The 23,757-nt window shown below is 58.6% G+C and overlaps 1 protein-coding gene and 1 long non-coding RNA gene across 2 annotated transcripts; both read left to right on the forward strand.

Moving 5' to 3' along the window:
* The first annotated feature begins 4,151 nt into the window (after window positions 1-4,151).
* On the forward strand, window positions 4,152-10,316 carry LOC144953636 (uncharacterized). The gene is made up of 3 exons (XM_078884225.1): window positions 4,152-4,361; window positions 8,955-9,223; window positions 10,310-10,316. The coding sequence occupies exons 1-3, from the start codon at window positions 4,152-4,154 to the stop codon at window positions 10,314-10,316; spliced, it is 486 nt and encodes a 161-aa protein (XP_078740351.1).
* Window positions 10,317-17,883: 7,567 nt separating this feature from the next.
* On the forward strand, window positions 17,884-22,233 carry LOC144953620 (uncharacterized). The gene is made up of 3 exons (XR_013640862.1): window positions 17,884-17,991; window positions 20,459-20,491; window positions 22,140-22,233. It is a non-coding gene; the product is annotated as an uncharacterized LOC144953620 (long non-coding RNA).
* Window positions 22,234-23,757: the final 1,524 nt, after the last annotated feature.

Consider the following 23,757-nt stretch of genomic DNA (forward strand, 5'->3'; position numbering starts at 1 on the left):
TTGGTCAGTTGTCATCTCGGGCATGGCACCAAGGGGGAGGTAGGGAGGGGTGCCGCGGTGACGTCATTTTCACGCGGTGGCCGCGTGACGTCATGTCGTCCTCCACACCCCGTTGGTCAGTTGTCATCTCGGGCATGGCACCAAGAGGGTGGGGTACCGCGGTGACGTCAATTTTCACGCGGTGGCCGCATGACGTCATGTCGTCCTCCACACCCTGTTGGCCAGTTGTCATCTCAGGCATGGCACCGCCGTGGGGGCGTGGGGTGGAGGACGATATGACGTCAGGTGGCAGCAGCCGCCGCGTGACGTCATGTCGTCCTCCACATCCCCCGGCCAGTAGTTCATCTCGGTCTGAGTGAGTGGGTGAGTGACAGGGTGAGTGGGTTAGTGAGTGATTGGATGGGGTGAGTGGGTGGGTGAGTGGGTTAGTGAGTGATTGGATGGGGTGAGTGGGTGGGTGAGTGGGTGAGTGACTCGGTGAGTGATTTGGGGAGTGAGTGAGTGTATGGGTGAGTGGGTGAGTGGATGGGTGAGTGAGTAGATGAGTGAGTGGATGGGTGAATGAGTGGGTGAGTGAGTGAGTGAGTGGGTGAGTGGATGGGTGAGTGAGTGGGTGAGTAGATGAGTGGGTGAGTGAGTGGATGGGTGAGTGAGTGAGTAGATGAGTGGGTGAGTGGATGGGTGAGTGAGTGGGTGAGTAGATGAGTGGGTGAGTGAGTGGATGGGTGAGTGAGTGAGTGGGTGAGTGGGTGGGTGGGTGAGTCAGTGAGTAGATGATTGGGTGAGTGAGTGAGTAGATGAGTGAGTAGATGAGTGGGTGAGTGAGTGGATGGGTGAGTGAGTGGATGGGTGAGTGAGTGGGTGAGTGGGTGGGTGGGTGGGTGAGTGAGTGAGTAGATGAGTGGGTGAGTGGATGGGTGAGTGAGTGGGTGAGTAGATGAGTGGGTGAGTGAGTGGATGGGTGAGTGAGTGAGTGGGTGAGTGGGTGGGTGGGTGAGTGAGTGAGTAGATGAGTGGGTGAGTGAGTGAGTAGATGAGTGGGTGAGTGTGTGGGTGAGTGAGTGGATGGGTGAGTGAGTGGGTGAGTGAGTGAGTGGGTGAGTGGATGGGTGAGTGAGTGGGTGAGTAGATGAGTGAGTGAGTGAGTGAGTGGGTGAGTGAGTGAGTAGATGAGTGAGTAGATGAGTGGGTGAGTGAGTGGGTGAGTGAGTGGATGGGTGAGTGAGTGAGTAGATGAGTGGGTGAGTGAGTGAGTGGGTGAGTGGATGGGTGAGTGAGTAGATGAGTGGGTGAGTGAGTGGGTGAGTAGATGGGTGAGTGAGGGGATGGGTGAGTGAGTGAGTAGATGAGTGAGTGGATGGGTGAGTGAGTGGGTGAGTGGATGGGTGAGTGAGTGGGTGAGTGAGTGGGTGAGTAGATGAGTGGGTGAGTGAGTGGGTGAGTAGGTGGGTGAGTGAGTGGGTGGGTGGGTGAGTGAGTGAGTAGATGAGTGGGTGAGTGGATGGGTGAGTGAGTGAGTAGATGAGTGAGTGGATGGGTGAGTGAGTGGGTGAGTGAGTGGGTGAGTGGATGTGGTGAGTGAGTGAGTGAGTGAGTGGATGGGTGAGTGAGTGGGTGAGTGAGTGGGTGAGTGGATGGGTGAGTGGATGGGTGAGTGAGTGGGTGAGTGGATGGGTGAGTGGATGGGTGAGTGAGTGAGTAGATGAGTGAGTGGATGGGTGAGTGAGTGGGTGGGTGAGTCAGTGAGTAGATGATTGGGTGAGTGAGTGAGTAGATGAGTGAGTAGATGAGTGGGTGAGTGAGTGGATGGGTGAGTGAGTGGATGGGTGAGTGAGTGGGTGAGTGGGTGGGTGGGTGAGTGAGTGAGTAGATGAGTGGGTGAGTGGATGGGTGAGTGAGTGGGTGAGTAGATGAGTGGGTGAGTGAGTGGATGGGTGAGTGAGTGAGTGGGTGAGTGGGTGGGTGGGTGAGTGAGTGAGTAGATGAGTGGGTGAGTGAGTGAGTAGATGAGTGAGTAGATGAGTGGGTGAGTGTGTGGGTGAGTGAGTGGATGGGTGAGTGAGTGGGTGAGTGAGTGAGTGGGTGAGTGGATGGGTGAGTGAGTGGGTGAGTAGATGAGTGAGTGAGTGAGTGGGTGAGTGAGTGAGTAGATGAGTGAGTAGATGAGTGGGTGAGTGAGTGGGTGAGTGAGTGGATGGGTGAGTGAGTGAGTAGATGAGTGGGTGAGTGAGTGAGTGGGTGAGTGGATGGGTGAGTGAGTAGATGAGTGGGTGAGTGAGTGGGTGAGTAGATGGGTGAGTGAGGGGATGGGTGAGTGAGTGAGTAGATGAGTGAGTGGATGGGTGAGTGAGTGGGTGAGTGGATGGGTGAGTGAGTGGGTGAGTGAGTGGGTGAGTAGATGAGTGGGTGAGTGAGTGGGTGAGTAGGTGGGTGAGTGAGTGGGTGGGTGGGTGAGTGAGTGAGTAGATGAGTGGGTGAGTGGATGGGTGAGTGAGTGAGTAGATGAGTGAGTGGATGGGTGAGTGAGTGGGTGAGTGAGTGGGTGAGTGGATGGGTGAGTGAGTGAGTGAGTGGATGGGTGAGTGAGTGGGTGAGTGAGTGAGTGGGTGAGTGGATGGGTGAGTGGATGGGTGAGTGAGTGGGTGAGTGGATGGGTGAGTGGATGGGTGAGTGAGTGAGTAGATGAGTGAGTGGATGGGTGAGTGAGTGGGTGAGTGAGTGAGTGAGTGGATGGGTGAGTGGGTGAGTGAGTGAGTGGGTGAGTGGATGGGTGAGTGAGTGGGTGAGTGGATGAGTGAGTGAGTGGGTGAGTGAGTGGGTGAGTGAGTGGATGGGTGAGTGAGTGGGTGAGTGGATGGGTGAGTGAGTGGGTGAGTGAGTGGGTGAGTGGATGGGTGAGTGAGTGGGTGAGTGGATGGGTGAGTGGGTGAGTGAGTGGGTGGGTGAGTAAGTGGGTGAGTGGGTGAGTGGATGGGTGAGTGAGTGAGTGGGTGAGTGGATGGGTGAGTGAGTGGGTGAGTGAGTGGGTGAGTGGGTGAGTGAGTGGGTGAGTAGATGAGTGGGTAAGTGAGTGGATGATATCGCCCTCTGTGGAAGCCACCACCACGTGACATACCTGCCACAAAACACGTGGCATTTAATTACAAATCGCGGATCGATCCATACCGCTATCAACACCCCGCACATAGAATCGATTACCTTCTTCCATCCACCGCATTGTAAAAACACATCGATTCCTCAAATCTACAAACACACCCCCGTTCTTCGGATCGATTCCTTCATCCACCGCAATGTAAAACGTATCGATTCCTTAATTTTGACCACACAAAGACAATCGATTCCACACTCCAGGGGGTGCGGCTCAAGTGCGCGCATGCGCAGTCGAGCCCCCGCCTCCACCCCCTCCCCCGCCCCCATCCCCCATGATCTCGCGATCCAAAACCGAAGGAATCGATCGATTCCTCTCCGCCTCCCTCCCCGTTCGCCGCAATGATAAAAAAATCGATTCCGGTTGTTGTCAGTTGCAAACGAAACATTTAGACGGATCGATTCCTCTCCACAGAGCCCCTCCCCGCACAGAGCCCCCACCTCCCCCACCACAGAGCTTCTCCCACAGAGCCCCTCCCCGCACAGAGCCCCCACCTCCCCCACCACAGAGCCCCTCCCACAGAGCCCCCCCCTCCCACAGAGCCCCTCCCCCCCGCTACACAGAGACACTCCCCTCCCACAGAGCCCCCACCTCCCCCACCACAGAGCCCCTCCCCCCCTACAGAGCCCCTCCCACAAAACCCACTCCCCCCTACAGAGCCCCTTCCACAGAGCCCCCCCCTCATCCACCACAGAGCCCCTCCCACAGAGCCCCTCCCCCACCACAGAGCCCCTCCCCTCCACACAGAGCCCCCCCCCCTCTCACAAAGCCCCTCCCACAGAGCCCCTCCCCCACCACAGAGCCCCTCCCCTCCACACAGAGCCCCTCCCCCCCCCCTCTCACAGAGCCCCTCCCCCCCACACAGAGCCCCTCCCCCCCCCTCTCACAGAGCCCCTCCCCCCCACACAGAGCCCCTCCCCCCCCCTCTCACAGAGCCCCTCCCCCACCCCCCCCACCGTGGTAACCATGGGGAAGCAATGGCGGGCAATGGCGCCGTTTTCAAATGGCCAAGCGAGGCGGCGATGGTTCTGTTCGAGATGGCGGAGCGGCCCCGCGGCCCCCGAGCGGCCGACGCCGTCGGAGGCGAGCGGCGCGTGGGGGAGCCGCGGGGGGAGCCGCGGGGGGAGCCGAGGGGGGGAGGATGGCGACGGATGGTGGAGGGGAGTCGTCGGAGGCGATGGAAAGGGCAATGGCGGCCGCCGTGTTGGTGGAGGTGTGTGTTGTTGGTGGGGAGTGTGTGTGTAGCTGTGTGTAGCTGTGCGTGCGTGTGTAGCTGTGTGTAGCTGTGTGTGTGTGTCTGTGTACGTGTGTGTCTGTGTACCTGTGTGTCTGTGTACCTGTGTGTCTGTGTACGTGTGTGTCTGTGTACCTGTGTGTCTGTGTACCTGTGTGTCTGTGTACCTGTGTGTCTGTGTACCTGTGTGTCTGTGTACCTGTGTGTGTATCTTTGTGAGTAACTGTGTGTACCCGTGTGTGTGTGTACCCGTGTGTGTGTGTAGCCGTGTGTGTGTAGCCGTGTGTGTGTACCCGTGTGTGTGTAGCCGTGTGTGTGTAGCCGTGTGTGTGTGTGTAGCCGTGTGTGTGTGTGTGTAGCCGTGTGTGTGTGTGTACCCGTGTGTGTGTGTGTACCCGTGTGTGTGTGTGTGTACCCGTGTGTGTGTGTGTGTACCCGTGTGTGTGTAGCCGTGTGTGTGTAGCCGTGTGTGTGTAGCCGTGTGTGTGTACCCGTGTGTGTGTGTACCCGTGTGTGTGTGTGTGTACCCGTGTGTGTGTGTGTGTACCCGTGTGTGTGTAGCCGTGTGTGTGTAGCCGTGTGTGTGTAGCCGTGTGTGTGTACCCGTGTGTGTGTGTACCCGTGTGTGTGTGTGTACCCGTGTGTGTGTGTGTACCCGTGTGTGTGTACCCGTGTGTGTGTACCCGTGTGTACCCGTGTGTGTGTAGCCGTGTGTGTGTGTAGCCGTGTGTGTGTGTGTACCCGTGTGTGTGTGTGTACCCGTGTGTGTGTACCCGTGTGTGTGTACCCGTGTGTACCCGTGTGTGTGTAGCCGTGTGTGTGTGTATACCCGCGTGTGTGTGTGTGTGTGTACCCGCGTGTGTGTGTGTGTGTACCCGTGTGTGTGTACCCGTGTGTACCCGTGTGTGTGTAGCCGTGTGTGTGTGTGTGTGTACCCGCGCGTGTGTGTGTGTGTACCCGCGTGTGTGTGTGTACCCGCGTGTGTGTGTGTACCCGCGTGTGTGTGTGTGTACCCGCGTGTGTGTGTACCCGCGTGTGTGTGTGTGTACCCGCGTGTGTGTGTGTACCCGCGTGTGTGTGTGTGTGTGTACCCGCGTGTGTGTGTGTACCCGCGTGTGTGTGTGTACCCGCGTGTGTGTGTGTACCCGCGTGTGTGTGTGTGTACCCGCGTGTGTGTGTGTGTGTGTGTACCCGTGTGTGTGTGTGTACCCGTGTGTGTGTGTGTGTACGCGTGTGTGTCTGTGTGTACCCGCGTGTGTGTGTGTGTGTGTACCCGTGTGTGTGTGTGTACCCGTGTGTGTGTGTGTGTACCCGCGTGTGTGTGTGTGTACCCGTGTGTGTGTGTAACTGTGTGTACCCGTGTGTGTGTGTAACTGTGTGTACCCGTGTGTGTGTGTAACTGTGTGTGTGTACCCGTGTGTACCCGTGTGTGTGTAGCCGTGTGTGTGTGTGTGTGTACCCGCGCGTGTGTGTGTGTGTACCCGCGTGTGTGTGTGTACCCGCGTGTGTGTGTGTGTACCCGCGTGTGTGTGTACCCGCGTGTGTGTGTGTGTACCCGCGTGTGTGTGTGTACCCGCGTGTGTGTGTGTGTGTGTGTACCCGCGTGTGTGTGTGTACCCGCGTGTGTGTGTGTACCCGCGTGTGTGTGTGTACCCGCGTGTGTGTGTGTGTACCCGCGTGTGTGTGTGTGTGTGTACCCGCGTGTGTGTGTGTGTGTACCCGTGTGTGTGTGTGTACCCGTGTGTGTGTGTGTGTGTACGCGTGTGTGTCTGTGTGTACCCGCGTGTGTGTGTGTGTGTGTACCCGTGTGTGTGTGTGTGTGTGTACCCGTGTGTGTGTGTGTGTGTACCCGCGTGTGTGTGTGTGTACCCGTGTGTGTGTGTAACTGTGTGTACCCGTGTGTGTGTGTAACTGTGTGTACCCGTGTGTGTGTGTAACTGTGTGTTCCTGTGTGTGTGTGTAACTGTGTGTACCCGTGTGTGTGTGTACCTGTGGGTTCCTGTGTGTGTGTACCTGTGTGTTCCCGTGTGTGTGTGTAACTGTGTGTACCCGTGTGTGTGTGTAACTGTGTGTACCCGTGTGTGTGTGTAACTGTGTGTACCCGTGTGTGTGTGTAACTGTGTGTACCCGTGTGTGTGTAACTGTGTGTTCCTGTGTGTGTGTGTACCTGTGTGTTCCTGTGTGTGTGTACCTGTGTGTTCCTGTGTGTGTGTGTAACTGTGTGTACCCGTGTGTGTGTGTAACTGTGTGTACCCGTGTGTGTGTGTAACTGTGTGTTCCTGTGTGTGTGTGTACCTGTGTGTTCCTGTGTGTGTGTACCTGTGTGTTCCCGTGTGTGTGTGTAACTGTGTGTACCCGTGTGTGTGTACCTGTGTGTACCCGTGTGTGTGTGTAACTGTGTGTTCCTGTGTGTGTGTGTAACTGTGTGTACCCGTGTGTGTGTGTAACTGTGTGTTCCTGTGTGTGTGTGTACCTGTGTGTACCTGTGTGTTCCTGTGTGTGTGTACCTGTGTGTGTGTAACTGTGTGAGTTTGTATCTGTGTGTGTGTGTGTGGGGAGCGGTGGTGTAGCGGTTAGCGCTACGCTGCGCTACGAACCCGGCGACCCGAGTTCGATTCCCGCTCACGGCAACCAGTGATAGCGATTATCTGAACCGGTCCTGGGCCTCCCCTAGGTCGACTCAGCCTCAAATGAGTTACCTGGTGTAGCTGTGTAGTAAACATCGCCACTGGGGAGACAAAGGCGGCCGGGCGTGGTGGTGCTGGCCACCCACCCCCTCGTGTGCCATGCTGGCCTTCATAGGCCCCGCTCGCTAACAGCACTTGCCCCTACAGCCTGCTACAGGCTACACGGGGGAGCTTTGTCCTGAGGCACTCCCCTCCCCTAGGTCGACTCGGCCTCAAATGAGGACCTGGTGCGGTGTGTAAACATCACCACTGGGTAGACAAAGGCGGCCGGGCGTGGTGTTGGCCACTCACCCCCCTCAGTTTGCGACAGTGGCAGCCTTCATAGACGCTGCTGCTGCTACTACTTGCTACAGCACTGTGTGGACTCACACAGAGACCCATATACTCACACAGAGACCCACAGAATCACTCGCACAGACCCACAGACTCACACAGAGACCCACTCACTCACTCACTCACACAGAGACCCATAGACTCACTCGCACAGAGTCCCATAGACTCACTCGCACAGAGACCCATAGACTCACTCGCACAGAGACCCATAGACTCACACAAGAGACCCATAGACTCACTCGCACAGAGACCCATAGACTCACACAGAGACCCACAGACTCGCTCACACAGACCCATAGATTCACTCACACAAAGACCCCATAGACTCACTCACACAGAGACCCATAGACTCAACCACACAGAGACCCATAGACTCAATCACACAGAGACCCATAGACTCACTCACACAGACCCACAGACTCACACAGAGACCCACACACTCACTCACACAGAGACCCATAGACTCACTCGCACAGAGACCCATAGACTCACTCGCACAGAGACCCATAGACTCACTCGCACAGAAACCCATAGACTCACTCACACAAAGACCCCATAGATTCACTCACACAGAGACCCATAGTCTCGCTCACACAGAGAGCCATAGGCTCACTCGCACAGAGACCCATAGACTCACTCGCACAGAGACCCATAGACTCACACAAGAGACCCATAGACTCACTCACACAGAGACCCATAGACTCACACAGAGACCCATAGACTCACTCGCACAGAGACCCATAGACTCACTCGCACAGAGACCCATAGACTCACACAGAGACCCACAGACTCGCTCACAGAGACCCATAGATTCACTCACACAAAGACCCCATAGACTCACTCACACAAAGACCCATAGACTCACTCATACAGAGACCCACAGACTCGCCACACAGACCCATAGACTCACACACACAGAGACCCATAGACCCAATCACACAGAGACCCATAGACTCGCTCACACAGAGACCCATAGACTCAACCACACAGAGACCCATAGACTCACTCGCACAGAGACCCATAGACTCACACAAGAGACCCATAGACTCACTCGCACAGAGACCCATAGACTCACTCGCACAGAGACCCATAGACTCACACAAGAGACCCATAGACTCACTCGCACAGAGACCCATAGACTCACTCACACAGAGACCCATAGACTCACTCACACAGAGACCCATAGACTCACTCACATAGATAGCCATAAACTCACCCACACAGAGACCCACAGACTCACTCACACAGACCCAAAGACTCAGTCAGGGTCAGTGATGGGTCAGGGTCACTGTTAGGTCAGGGTGAGTGTGAGGTCAGTGTTGGGTCAGAGTCACTGTTAGGTCAGGGTGAGTGTAAGGACAGGGTCAGTGTTGGGTCAGAGTCACTGTTAGTTCGGGGTGAGTGTAAAGACAGGGTCAGTGATGGGTCAGGGTCACTGTTAGGTCAGTGTGAGTGTAAGGTCAGGGTCAGTGTTGGGTCAGTGTTAGGCGATGTGAGCATGTTCAGGGTCAAGATAGTGACGCTTTTGTGACCCCCGCCCACACGACCCCAGTTCTCCTACACCATCGTCGACTTCAGCTTCCGGCAGATGCCCCCACCGCCACCGCCGCCCACGGGACATTCCTGGGCCGAGGCCAGTCCATCCGCCAGTGGGGGCCGCCGGGGTCACGACAGCCTCAGCCGAACCCCGGAGGGGTCATCGCCATCGTCGTCATCTCCGTCTGGACGCGACAACGACCGGCCACTCCGGGAGGGCGGCTCGCGATCGTCGCCATCGCCACGACGACGACGAAGAGGCGGCGATGGAGGCGCCCGTCGCTCGTCCGGTAACTCGCCCGGTACGCAGGAGGCCGTGGGTTCGATCCCGGACCCTGACGGGAGATGTTGACTACCTCGCCCGGTACGCAGGAGGTCGTGGGTTCGATCCCGGACCCTGACGGGAGATGTTGACTACCTCGCCCGGTACGCAGGAGGTCGTGGGTTCGATCCCGGACCCTGACGGGAGATGTTGACTACCTCGCCCGGTACGCAGGAGGTCGTGGGTTCGATCCCGGACCCTGACGGGAGATGTTGACTACCTCGCCCGGTACGCAGGAGGTCGTGGGTTCGATCCCGGACCCTGAAGGGAGATGTTGACTACCTCGCCCGGTATGCAGGAGGTCGTGGGTTCGATCCCGGACCCTGACGGGAGATGTTGACTACCTCGCCTGGTACGCAGGAGGTCGTGGGTTCGATCCCGACCCTGACAATGCCTGCTGCTGCTGCTGTGTATCTGGAGTCTGCGTCTCTCTCTCCCCGTGGTAGTTGCTGCTGTTTTACCCCTCCACGTTTAGAATCAACGTCGCTGGACTTTGTTGGTTTCTATGGTTCTATACGAGTCTCTATGGGTCTCCATGTGTCTCTCTGCGTCTCTGTCTCTGTGTCTGTTTGTGTCTCTATGGGTCTCTGTGTCTCTCCGTCTCTGTGGGTCTCTCTGTGTCTCTCTGTGTCTCTCTGTGTCTCCATGTGTCTCTCTGCATCTCTGTGCGTCTCTGTCTCTGGGTCTGTCTGTGTCTCTATGGGTCTCCATGCGTCTCTGTGCGTCTCTCTGCATCTCTGTGCGTCTCTGTCTCTGTGTCTCTCTGTGTCTCTATGGGTCTCTGTGTCTCTGCGTCTCTGTGGGTCTCTCTGTGTCTCTCTACGTCTCTGTGTCTCTCTCTGTCTGTGTCTCTCTGTGTCTCCATGTGTCTCTGTGTCTCTCTGCATCTCTGTGCATTTCTATGTGTCTTTGTGTATCTCTGTGTCTCTCTGTGTCTCTATGGGTCTCTATGCATCTCTGTGTCTCTCTGCTTCTCTGTGTCTCTGTATCGCTATGGGTCTCTCTGCGTCTCTGTCTCTGCGTCTCTATTTGTCTCTATGCGTTTGGAGTATTTGACTGCTGCTATAAATCTACACGTGGTGGTGGTGATGATGATGATGATGGTGGTGATGACGATGGTGGTGATGGTGATGGTGGTGATGATGATGATGGCGGTGGTGATGATGATGATGGTGGTGATGGTGGTGATGATGATGGTGGTGATGGTGGTGATGATGATGGTGATGATGATGATGATGATGGTGGTGATGGTGATGGTGATGATGGTGATGGTGATGATGATGATGATGGTGGTGGCGGTGGTGATGATGATGGTGGTGGTGGTGGTGGTGATGATGGTGATGGTGGTGGTGATGATGGTGATGGTGGTGGTGATGATGGTGGTGATGATGATGGTGGTGGTGGTGATGGTGGTGATGGTGGTGGTGAGATATCAGCCACTTGGTTGAGCTGCTGTCACCTCCCCTCCCTACCCCCCTCCCCTCTCCCCCTTCGCCCTACCTCCCTCTCCCGACCGACGGCGTTGGTGAAGTTGGCGACGTTGGTGGCGGTGGCGGTGACGGTGACGGTGTTGCCGGCGTTGGTGAAGTTGGCGACGTTGGTGGCGGTGGCGGTGACGGTGACGGTGTTTCCGGCGTTGGTGAAGTTGGCGACGTTGGTGACGGTGGCGGTGACGGTGTTGCCGGCGTTGGTGAAGTTGGCGACGTTGGTGACGGTGGCGGTGACGGTGTTGCCGGTGTTGGTGAAGTTGGCGACGTTGGTGGCGGTGACGGTGACGGTGTTGCCGGCGTTGGTGAAGTTGGCGACGTTGGTGACGGTGGCGGTGACGGTGTTTCCGGCGTTGGTGAAGTTGGCGACGTTGGTGGCGGTGGCGGTGACGGTGTTGCCGGCGTTGGTGAAGTTGGCGACGTTGGTGAAGTTGGCGACGACGGTGATGGTGGCGGTGTTGCCGGCGTTGGTGAAGTTGGTGAAGTTGGCGACGTTGGTGGCGGTGACGGTGGCGGTGTTGCCGGCGTTGGTGAAGTTGGCGACGTTGGTGACGGTGGCGGTGACGGTGTTTCCGGCGTTGGTGAAGTTGGCGACGTTGGTGAAGTTGGCGACGACGGTGATGGTGGCGGTGTTGCCGGCGTTGGTGAAGTTGGTGAAGTTGGCGACGTTGGTGAAGTTGGCGGTGGCGGTGACGGTGACGGTGTTGCCGGCGTTGGTGAAGTTGGTGAAGTTGGCGACGACGGTGGCGGTGACGGTGTTGCCGGCGTTGGTGAAGTTGGTGAAGTTGGCGACGTTGGTGGCGGTGGCGGTGACGGTGTTGCCGGCGTTGGTGAAGTTGGTGAAGTTGGCGACGTTGGTGACGGTGGCGGTGACGGTGTTGCCGGCGTTGGTGAAGTTGGTGAAGTTGGCGACGTTGGTGACGGTGGCGGTGACGGTGTTGCCGGCGTTGGTGAAGTTGGTGAAGTTGGCGACGTTGGTGGCGGTGGCGGTGACGGTGTTGCCGGCGTTGGTGAAGTTGGTGAAGTTGGCGACGTTGGTGGCGGTGGCGGTGACGGTGTTGCCGGCGTTGGTGAAGTTGGCGACGTTGGTGGCGGCGACGATGGCGGTAGCGATGACGGCAGGAACAGAAACGGCCTCTCCACCTCATCGCCCACCCCCCCCTCCTCCTCATCGCCCACCCCCCCCTCCACCTCCACCTCATCGCCCCCTTCCTCATGCTCCACCTCATCCACCTCAGCATCCACCACCTCATCATCCTCCACCTCATCATCCACCTCCATCGCCTCATCATCCACCACCTCATCATCATCCACCACCTCATCATCCACCACCTCGGCGCCACCACCGCCCCCTCAGCCCAACGGGGTCTGCGTGCCCAATGTCTGCGGAGCGCCGGTTGCTGTTGCCATGGCACCGAAAGCTGTTGTTGCCATGGCACCCGTGGTGCCGGCGGCTGCTGTTACCATGGCACCGAAAGCTGTTGTTGCCGTGGCGCCCGTGGTGCCGGCTGCTGCTGTTACCATGGCACCGAAAGCTGCTGTTGCCACGGCACCGAAAGCTGCTGTTGCCATGGCACCGAAAGCTGCTGTTGCCATGGCACCGAAAGCTGTTGTTGCCACGGCGCCAGCGCCTGCTGCTGTTACCATGGCGCCGAAAGCTGTTGTTGCCGCGGCGCCGGCGCCTGCTGCTGTTACCATGGCACCGAAAGCTGCTGTTACCATGGCGTCGAAAGCTGTTGTTGCCGCGGCACCGGCGCCTGCTGCTGCTGTTGCCGTGCGTTGCCGACGCTCCAGGGCTGTCGCCAACGGCTGGGCCTCACCGCCGTCCGTCGGCGGGGTCGTTGCCGGGGTCGTTGCCGGGGCGGAGGTCGGACCGGGATCCGGATCCGTGTCGGGGTCGAGATCCGGGCCGGGTCTTGCGTTGCCCGGGTCAGGACCGGCTGTGGCCGCTGGGTCCGGGCCCGGATCAAACTCCGGGTGTAGTTTCGGATCGGGATTGTCATCGTCATCGTCGTCTGCTGCTGCTGCTGCTGCTGCTCCAACCGGAGTGGACTCAAACTCCGGATCGGGATCGGGATCCCCCATAGGTTTGGCCGGCTCCGGCTCCAGATTTAACGGCTCCGGATCGAACTCCGGATCCAGGTTAAACTCCGGATCGAACTCCGGCTCCGGATCGAACTCCGGATCCAGGTTAAACTCCGGATCGAATTCTGGCTCCGGATTGAAGTCCGGCTCCAGGTCAAATTCCAGGTCGAACTCCGGCTACGGATTCAAGTCCGGCTCCAGGTCAAACTCCGGATCGAACTCCGGCTCCGGGTTCAAGTCTGGCTCCAGGTCAAACTCCGGATCGAACTCCGGCTCCAGGTCAAATTCCAGGTCGAACTCCGGCTCCGGGTTCAAGTCCGGCTCCAGGTCAAACTTCGGACCGAACTCCGGCTCCGGATTGAGCAACTCCGGTTCGGGGCCGCCTGTCAACTCGAGGTGCTCGAGCTCCGGGTGCGGACCGGCACCTCCTCCTCTTCCTACCACCACGACCACCACCACCGCCACGCGTCGTACCGGAACGAACTGCGGCTCCGGTGGTGGTGGTATCAGTGGTTGTACCGGTACTGGTCGTGGTGGTGGTATCGGTGGTTGTACCGCTGGTGGTGATATCGGTGGTTGTACCGGTACTGTTCGTGGTGGTGGTATCGGTAGCGGTACCGGTAGTTGCACCAGCGGTACTTGTCGTGGTGGTTGTACCGGTACTGTTCGTGGTGGTGGTGGTATCGGTAGCGGTACTGGTGGCTGCACCAACGGTACTTGCATTAACGGCGGTAGTGGCGTTGCCGGTAGCACCGGCACCGGCGTGGTGGTGGTGGAGGATGCGGCCTGGCTGCTGTTCAAGCCGCCGCCGCCTTTCCCCGTCAGCAGCAGCAGCGCTCGCACCGTGCCACGCGTCACCTACGCCAGCAAAGTGAAGCAGAACTTGCAGCAGCATGTGCAGCAGCAAGTGCAGCACAATCAGCCGCCACTGCAGCGGGTGCAGCTAGTGCAGCAGCAACTCCCGCAGCAGCAGCAAGTTCACCAGCAAGTGCAGCAGCAGCTCAACCTGCAGCAGCAAGTGCAGCAGCAGAAACTGCAACAGCAGCAGCAGCAGCACAATCAGCCGCAACAGCAGCTAGTGCAGCGGCAACTTCCGCAGCATCAGCAGCAGCAAGTGCAGCAGCAGCACCACCTGCAGCAGCACCATCTTCTACAGCAGCAGCAGCACATGCAGCAGCACAATCAGCCGCCACTGCAGCGGGTGCAGCTAGTGCAGCGGCAACTTCCGCAGCAGCAGCAAGTTCACCAGCAGCAGCAAGTGCAGCAGCAGCTCAACCTGCAGCAGCAAGTGCAGCAGCAAGTGCCGCAGCAGCAACAAGTTCACCAGCAAGTGCAGCAGCAGCTCAACCTGCAGCAGCAAGTGCAGCAGCACCACCTGCAGAAGCAGAAACTGCAACAGCAGCAGCACGTGCAGCAGCAGCACAATCAGCCGCATCAGCAGCTAGTGCAGCGGCAACTGCAGCAGCAGCACCACCTGCAACAGCAGCAAGTGCAGCCGCAACTGCAGCAGCAGCACCACCTGCAACAGCAGCACGTGCAGCCGCAACTGCAGCAGCAGCACCACCTGCAACAGCAGCAAGTGCAGCCGCAACTGCAGCAGCAGCACCACCTGCAACAGCAGCACGTGCAGCAGCAGAAACTGCAACAGCAGCAGCAGCACAATCAGCCGCAACTTCCTCAGCAGCAGCTAGTGCAGCAGCAACTTCCTCAGCAGCAGCAAGTGCAGCAGCAACACCACCTGCAGCAGCACCAACTGCAGCAGCAACAACTTCAGCAGCTGGTTCAGCAGCAGCTGGTGCAGCAGCAACTTCCTCAGCAGCAGCAAGTGCAGCAGCAGCAACACCACCTGCAGCAGCACCAACTGCAGCAGCAACAACTTCAGCAGCTGGTTCAGCAGCAGCTGGTGCAGCAGCAGCTCATGCAGCAGCAGCAGCTCGTGCAGCAGCAGCACCTGCAGCAGCAGCAGCATCTGCAGCAGCAGCACGTGCAGCAGCAGCAGCAGCTGCAGCAGCACCAACTGGAGCAGCTGCAACAGCAGCAGCTACTGCAGAAGCAGCAACAGCAGCTGCAGCAGAAGCACGTGCGGCATGAGCATCTGCAGCTGCACCTGCAGCAGCACTTGCAGCAGCAGGGACGGCTGCCAACGCCACCCGCAGGTCTAGCGACCACCATGGCCTCGTCGTCGTTGACGATGACGACGACGATGACGACGACGTCGATGGCGACGTCGTCGATGGCGGCGCCGTCGATGACGCCACTGTTGGCGGTGCCGTTGACGGCGTCATTGATGATGTCATCGATGACGACGTCGATGACGTTGCCGACGGCTACACCACTGGCGTTGCCAACGACGACGTTGATGGCGTTGCCAACGACGTCGATGGCTTTGCCGACGACGACGTCGCTGGCGTTGCCGACGACGACGTCGATGGCTTTGCCGACGACGACGTCGCTGGCGTTGCCGACGACGACGTCGATGGCGTTGCCGACGACGACGTCGATGGCGTTGCCGACGACGACGTCGATGGCGTTGCCGACGACGACGTCGATGGCGTTGCCGACGACGACGTCGATGGCGTTGCCGACGACGACGTCGATGGCGTTGCCGACGACGACGTCGATGGCGTTGCCGACGACGACGTCGATGGCGTTGCCGACGACGACGTCGATGGCGTTGCCGACGACGACGTCGATGGCGTTGCCGACGACGACGTCGATGGCGTTGCCGACGACGACGTCGATGGCGTTGCCGACGACGACGTCGATGGCGTTGCCGACGACGACGTCGATGGCGTTGCCGACGACGACGTCGATGGCGTTGCCGACGACGACGTCGATGGCGTTGCCGACGACGACGTCGATGGCGTTGCCGACGACGACGTCGATGGCGTTGCCGACGACGACGTCGATGGCGTTGCCGACGACGACGTCGATGGCGTTGCCGACGACGACGTCGATGGCGTTGCCGACGACGACGTCGATGGCGTTGCCGACGACGACGTCGATGGCGTTGCCGACGACGACGTCGATGGCGTTGCCGACGACGACGTCGATGGCGTTGCCGACGACGACGTCGATGGCGTTGCCGACGACGACGTCGATGGCGTTGCCGACGACGACGTCGATGGCGTTGCCGACGACGACGTCGATGGCGTTGCCGACGACGACGTCGATGGCGTTGCCGACGACGACGTCGATGGCGTTGCCGACGACGACGTCGATGGCGTTGCCGACGACGACGTCGATGGCGTTGCCGACGACGACGTCGATGGCGTTGCCGACGACGACGTCGATGGCGTTGCCGACGACGACGTCGATGGCGTTGCCGACGACGACGTCGATGGCGTTGCCGACGACGACGTCGATGGCGTTGCCGACGACGACGTCGATGGCGTTGCCGACGACGACGTCGATGGCGTTGCCGACGACGACGTCGATGGCGTTGCCGACGACGACGTCGATGGCGTTGCCGACGACGACGTCGATGGCGTTGCCGACGACGACGTCGATGGCGTTGCCGACGACGACGTCGATGGCGTTGCCGACGACGACGTCGATGGCGTTGCCGACGACGACGTCGATGGCGTTGCCGACGACGACGTCGATGGCGTTGCCGACGACGACGTCGATGGCGTTGCCGACGACGACGTCGATGGCGTTGCCGACGACGACGTCGATGGCGTTGCCGACGACGACGTCGATGGCGTTGCCGACGACGACGTCGATGGCGTTGCCGACGACGACGTCGATGGCGTTGCCGACGACGACGTCGATGGCGTTGCCGACGACGACGTCGATGGCGTTGCCGACGACGACGTCGATGGCGTTGCCGACGACGACGTCGATGGCGTTGCCGACGACGACGTCGATGGCGTTGCCGACGACGACGTCGATGGCGTTGCCGACGACGACGTCGATGGCGTTGCCGACGACGACGTCGATGGCGTTGCCGACGACGACGTCGATGGCGTTGCCGACGACGACGTCGATGGCGTTGCCGACGACGACGTCGATGGCGTTGCCGACGACGACGTCGATGGCGTTGCCGACGACGACGTCGATGGCGTTGCCGACGACGACGTCGATGGCGTTGCCGACGACGACGTCGATGGCGTTGCCGACGACGACGTCGATGGCGTTGCCGACGACGACGTCGATGGCGTTGCCGACGACGACGTCGATGGCGTTGCCGACGACGACGTCGATGGCGTTGCCGACGACGACGTCGATGGCGTTGCCGACGACGACGTCGATGGCGTTGCCGACGACGACGTCGATGGCGTTGCCGACGACGACGTCACTCGCGTTGCCAACGACGACGTCGATGGTGTCGCCATCGCGTAACCTCGGCAGTCGCATCGCCACCACCGCCACCACCAACGTCGCCACCACCGCCACCACCGCCACCACCGCGCCGCATCCGGCAACGCCGCCGTCTCCTCCTCCGTCGTCTACGTGCGCGGAGGTGGATGATGACGATGATGACGATGATGACGATGATGACGATGATGACGATGATGACGACGATGATGACGACGATGATGATGACGACGATGATGATGAGGAGGAGGCTGCGAGGATGAGGAGGAGGGTGGCTCCGCCCCAGCGCGTCATCGAGGAGATCTTCAGCAACGAGTGGGGCCTCTCCTTCTTGGACTGTCGCTCGCCGGCACCACCACCACCCCACGGCGGCGGTGGTGCAGCCGGTGGTGGTGGTGGCCACGGTGGTGGTGGTGGCCACGGTGACGGTGGTGGTGGCGGTGGTACCAGTGCCACGCACGGCTCCTCTGGCGGTGCCTCTGCCCATTCGGCCGCGGCTGCTGCTGCTGCTGTCAATGGCGGCGTCGGCACGGGGACGTCAGTGTCGTCTGCGCCGGAGGTGGAGGTGGTGGAGGAGGTGGTGGAGGTGGTGGAGGAGGTGGTGGTGGTGGTGGTGGTGCAGGAGGAGGTGAAGGACGTGGTGCAGGAGGAGGATGTGGTCCAGGAGGAGGTGGAGGTGGTTGAGGAGGAGGTGGAGCAGGAGGAGGTGGTGGACGTGGTGCAGGAGGAGGAGGTGGTGCAGGAGGTGGTGCAGGAGGTGGTGGACGTGGTGCAGGAGGAGGATGCGGCGATGGCGGGCAGCTTTGACGCACACGCCGCAATGGCCTACCACATGAGAGGTAGCGCAGCTGCTGGTCCTGATGGTGGTGGTGGTGACGGTGGTGGTGATGGTGGTGGTGATGGTGGTGGTGGTGAGGGTGATGATGATGATGGTGATGGTTGTGATGATGATGATGATGGTCGTTGTCGTTGTGATGGTGGTGGTGGTGGTGATGGTGGTGGTGGTGAGGGTGATGATGATGGTGATGGTTGTGATGATGATGATGGTCGTTGTCGTTGTGATGGTGGTGATGGTGGTGGTGGTGATGGTGGTGATGGTGGGAGGGTTGATGGTGGTGTTTGGTAGTGATGGTGGTGATGAGGGTGGTGGTGATGGTGGAAATAGTGGTGATGGTTGTGGTGGTGAGGGTGATGATGGTGGTGGTTGTGATGGTGGTGGTTGTGATGGTGGTGGTTGTGATGGTGGTGGTGGTGATGGTGGTGTGATGGTGGTGGTGAGAGGGCGATGATGTTGATGATGGTGGTTGTGATGGCGGTGATGGTGGTTGTGAGCGTGATGATGATGATTATAGGGGTGGTTGTGATGGTGGTGGTGATGGTGGTAGTGAGGGTGATGGTGGTAATGGTGGTGGTGAGCGTGATGATGATGGTGGTTGTGATGGTGGTGGTGGTGAGCGTGATGATGATGATGGTCGTTTTGATGGTGATGGTGGCAGTGGGTCTGGCAAAACAACCCCCTACCTCATCGTTGGTGCCGGACGGTAATGCTGTGATGAGCGGTGCGATGAAAAATGTAACTAATAAGCTTGTGCCGGAGGCCCTGGGGGGACAGGCGTCTATGACGTCTCTTGGCCAAACCCCATTTGGCGGAGCCAGAAGACTGAATCTTTACCCTCGGGGCTCCTCCAGAAACAACAAAAAGCCACTTCGTGTGGCCACGTGGAATGTTCGAACGCTCACTGAGGAGGAGAGGCTGCCACTCCTCTGTCGGGAGCTGGACCGGTACCGCCTGGATCTCTGTGGCATTCAGGAGGTCCGGTGGACCGGCTCTGGCTCCTGCCACCATGAGGGGTGGACAGTCCTCTCCTCGGGGCAGGGGACAGCTAAACAACAGGGAGTGGCTCTTCTTCTGAATAAAATAATGAAGAGTGCATGGGAGCGTGGCGGTGAGGTGTGGGGAGCTTTAAGCCCCAGGCTACTTTGGACTCGCCTTCCCGTCAACTGGAGGCGACGAGTGGTGGTCGTGGTTAGTTATGCCCCCACCGAAGATGAACATCCGTGGAGGGATGCAGGCAAGGTCGATGAGTCAGATGCCTTCTATGACCTGTCACAGGTGCTGGCTAAAGTGGACCCTTGAGATAGAGTCATCCCATTGGGGGACTTTAATGCCCGAGTTGGTCATGATGCTGACACGTCACGTGGCCTCAATGTGCACCTAAGTTGGCACAGTAGTGGGCACAGGTGGTGCATCAGCCAGTCGTCTCAGTCAGTCGACCCGTGGCACCTGGGTCAGTTTAACAGCAGAGGTCTCAGTCGAGCGGCAATATCTTTTCATCGGTTGCGTAACGCTGTGTGGAAGCTACCTGGTCTGTCGCTCCGCACGAAGCTTCAGGTCTTCTCGGCCACAGTCATTCCCTCCCTTCTCTATGCTTGCGAAATGTGGACCCCCCTAATGGAACATTAAGGCTGGCCTGCCTACGATCCATCCTGGGTTTAACCAGGCTGGATTGTGTGAGGAGCTCACAAATTCTTGAAAGATCTGGGCAAAGTCCCATCGGAGAGCTCCTCCGGCAGGCAAGGCTGCGTTGGCTGGGTCATGTAGCCCGCATGCCCAGCTACCGCATACCTAAACAGCTTTTGTTCGGCCGGATCGAGGGGGCTAAACGGGCGCGGCACGGGCTAGAGAAGAGATAAAGTGATGTGGTACAGGAGGACGTGGAGCTGAGTGGACTTGCCGATGACTGGTACCAGCGGTGTCAAGATCGGCCTCAGTGGAGGAGGCTCGTGAAGGACGCTACTGAGCAGTTGGAGGCAGTCGCCCTCCAACAACAATGGAGGGCGGAGGAGCGACGCTCACAACAACGAGCGGAGCGCCGGGTGGCTAAAGCACAGCAAGTTGGCACAGTAGGGGACACAGGTGGTGCATCAGCCAGTCATCTCGGTCATCTCGGTCAGTCGACCCGTGGCACCTGCTGGGTCTGCCCCGTGACCTCCTGCCAGCGGGCGTTCGACACTTCAAGTGGTAGCCTCAAGGTGCACTTGGCCTGGCACAAGCGTCGTGGTGACGTCACCGCCACTTAGTGACGAATGGCGGTTGTTGTTGTTGTGTCTCTGTGTCTCTGTGTGTGTATCTCTGTGTCTCTGTGTGTGTGTGTGTGTCTCTGTGTGTGTCTGTGTGTGTCTCTGTGTGTGTCTCTGTGTGTGTGTCTCTGTGTGTGTGTGTGTCTCTGTGTGTGTGTGTCTCTGTGTCTCTGTGTGTGTCTGTGTGTGTCTGCTGCTGACCGTGTCCTCACTGTTCTCTTTCAGAGTGGAGCGTCGCGACGAGCTACTTGAAGCAAGGTGAGGACCACACAAACAAAGCTCCCCCAGGTAGCCTCTAACATTGCTGTAGGGGCAAGTGCTGTCAGTAGTAGTAGTAGCAGCAGCATCTATGAAGGCTGCCACTGACCACACACAGAGGGGGTGGGTGGCCAGCACCACGCCCGGCCGCCTTTGTCTCTCTCTCAGTGGCGATGTTTACTATACCACCACCACCACAGCACCAGGTACTGTACTCGTTTGAGGCCGAGTCGACCTAGGGGTCGTGAGCGGGAATCGAACTCTTGTCGCCAGGTTCGTAGCGATCAGCGTAGCGCTACCCGCTACACTACCGCTCCCCACCAGGTAGAGACACGCACAGACACACACGCACACACGCACAGACACACACGCACAGATACACGCACAGACACACACGCACAGATACACGCACAGATACACGCACAGATACACGCACAGATACACGCACAGATACACGCACAGATACACGCACAGACAGACAGACACACAGACAGACACACAGACAGACACACAGACAGACACACAGACAGACACACAGACAGACACACAGACATACACACACAGACATACAGACACATGCACAGACACACGCACAGACAGACACACAGACATACAGACACACAGACATACAGACACACGCACAGACATACACAGACACACACGCACGGACAGACACACGGACAGACACACGGACAGACACACACGCAGACACACACGCAGACACACACGCAGACACACACAGAGACAGATACACACACACGCACAGACACACACGCACAAACACACACATAGACACAGACAGACACACACATAGACACCCACCTCGTGTACCGTTCCAGCCTTCGTAGGTGCTCGCCAACAGCACTTACCCCTATAGTCTGTTAAGGCTATATGGGGGATCTTTGTGTGTGTATCTGTCTGTGTGTGTGTGTGTATTTGTCTCTGTGTGTGTCTGTGCGTGTGTGTGTGTATCTGTCTCTGTGTGAGTGTGTGTCTGTGCTTGTGTGTCTGTGCATGTGTGTATCTATGTGTATCTGTCTGTGTGTCTGTGTGTGTGTATCTGTCTCTGTGTGTATCTGTCTTTGTGTGTGTATGTGTCTGTGTGTGTCTGTGTGTGTGTATCTGTCTCTGTGTGTGTGTATGTATCTCTGTGTGTGTGTATGTATCTCTGTGTGTGTGTGTGTCTCTGTGTGTGTGTATCTGTGTGTGTGTATCTGTCTCTGTGTGTGTGTGTATCTGTCTTTGTGTGTGTATGTGTGTATGTGTGTATGTGTCTGTGTGTGTGTGTATCTGTGTGTATCTGTCTCTGTATGTGTATCTGTGTGTGTGTGGTTGTGTATGTGTGTGTGTATCTGTGTGTATCTGTCTCTGTATGTGTCTCTGTGTGTGTATGTGTGTATGTGTCTGTGTGTATCTGTGTGTGTGTGTATCTGTCTCTGTATGTGTATCTGTGTGTGTGTGGTTGTGTATGTGTGTGTATGTGTGTATCTGTCTCTGTGTGTGTGTGTGTGTATCTGTGTGTGTGTGTGTGTGTATCTGTCTCTGTGTGTGTATGTGTGTGTGTATCTGTGTGTGTATGTGTGTATCTGTGTGTGTATGTGTGTATCTGTATCTGTGTGTGTATGTGTGTGTGTATCTGTCTCTGTAGGCGTGCAATGCGTCCGTCTGTATTGCGAGGAGCCGGGGGTCAGGGGAGACTGCTAGCGTCCCTCCTCCACCTCCTCCACATCCACCACCACATCCACCACATCCACCACATCCACCACCACCACATCCACCTCCACCACGTCCTCCACATCCACCACTACCACCTCCACATCCATCTGCTCCACCACCACATCCATATTCTCTACCACGACCTCCACCACCACCACATCCATCTTCTCTACCACGACCTCCACCACCTCCTCCACCTCCACCACATCCACCACCACCACCACATCCACCTCCACCACGTCCTCTATATCCACCACCACTTCCACTACATCCTCTACCACCTCCCCCACATCCACCACCACCACCTCCACATACATCTTCTCCACCACCACATCCATCTTCTCTACCACGACCTCCACCACCACCACCACCACCGCCGCCTCCACCGTTGCTGCAGACGGGAAACTGTGGAGCGTGAAGGGTTGGAGATGGAGCGTCAGACTTTCGGCGGACGGAAGATCGGCAGTGGTGGCGGCGGTGGTGGCGGTGGTGGTTGCGGTGGTGGTTGCAGTGGTGACGGTGGTGGTGGAGGTGATGGTGATGGTAGTGGTGATGGTGGTGGAGAGGTGCTGTGGGGTGAATGGGTGAGTGAGTGGGTGGGTGAGTGGGGTGGATGGGTGAGTGAGTGGGGTGAGTGAGCGGGGTGGGTGAGCGGGGCGGGTGAGTGAGTGGGGTGGGTGAGTGGGGTGGGGTGAGTGGGGTGGGTGAGTGAGTGGGGTGGGTGAGCAGTGTGGGTGAGCGGGGTGGGTGAGTGAGCAGGGTGGGTGAGTGAGCGGGGTGGATGAGTGGGGTGGGTGAGTGAGTGAGCGGAGTGAGTGAGTGAGCAGGGTGGGTGAGTGGGGTGGGTGAGTGAGTGAGCGGGGTGGATGAGTGAGCGGGGTGGGTGAGTGAGCAGGGTGGGTGAGTGGGGTGGGTGAGTGAGTGAGCGGAGTGAGTGAGCGGGGGGTGGGTGAGTGAGCGGGGTGGGTGAGCGGCATGACGGAGCGTTGTGGAAGGATTTTAATGAAATAAAAAGTTGTGTATTTTTTGAACGGCGAGGGAAAGAGACTGGTAACTCCTGCACCTAGCCTGGCACCTGCTGGGTCTGTCACGTGACCTCCTCATGCACCTAGCCTGGCACCCGCAGTACAACCCACGGCACCTGCTGGGTCTGTCACGTGACCTCCTGCACCTAGCCTGGCACCTGCTGGGTCTGTCACATGACCACCTCCTGCACCTTGCCTGGCACCGCAGTACAACCCACGGCACCTGCAGGGTCTGTCCCGTGACCTCCTGCACCTAGCCTGGCACCTGCTGGGTCTGTCCCGTGACCTCCTCCTGCACCTAGCCTGGCACCGCAGTACAACCCACGGCACCTGCTGGGTCTGTCACGTGACCTGCACCTAGCCTGGCACCTGCTGGGTCTGTCACGTGACCTCCTCATGCACCTAGGCTGGCACCCGCAGTACAACCCACGGCACCTGCTGGGTCTGTCACGTGACCTCCTGCACCTAGCCTGGCACCTGCTGGGTCTGTCACATGACCACCTCCTGCACCTAGCCTGGCACTGC

Source organism: Lampetra fluviatilis, chromosome 79, assembly GCF_964198595.1.
Source record: "Lampetra fluviatilis chromosome 79, kcLamFluv1.1, whole genome shotgun sequence".
NCBI classification, from domain to species: Eukaryota; Metazoa; Chordata; class Hyperoartia; order Petromyzontiformes; family Petromyzontidae; genus Lampetra; species Lampetra fluviatilis.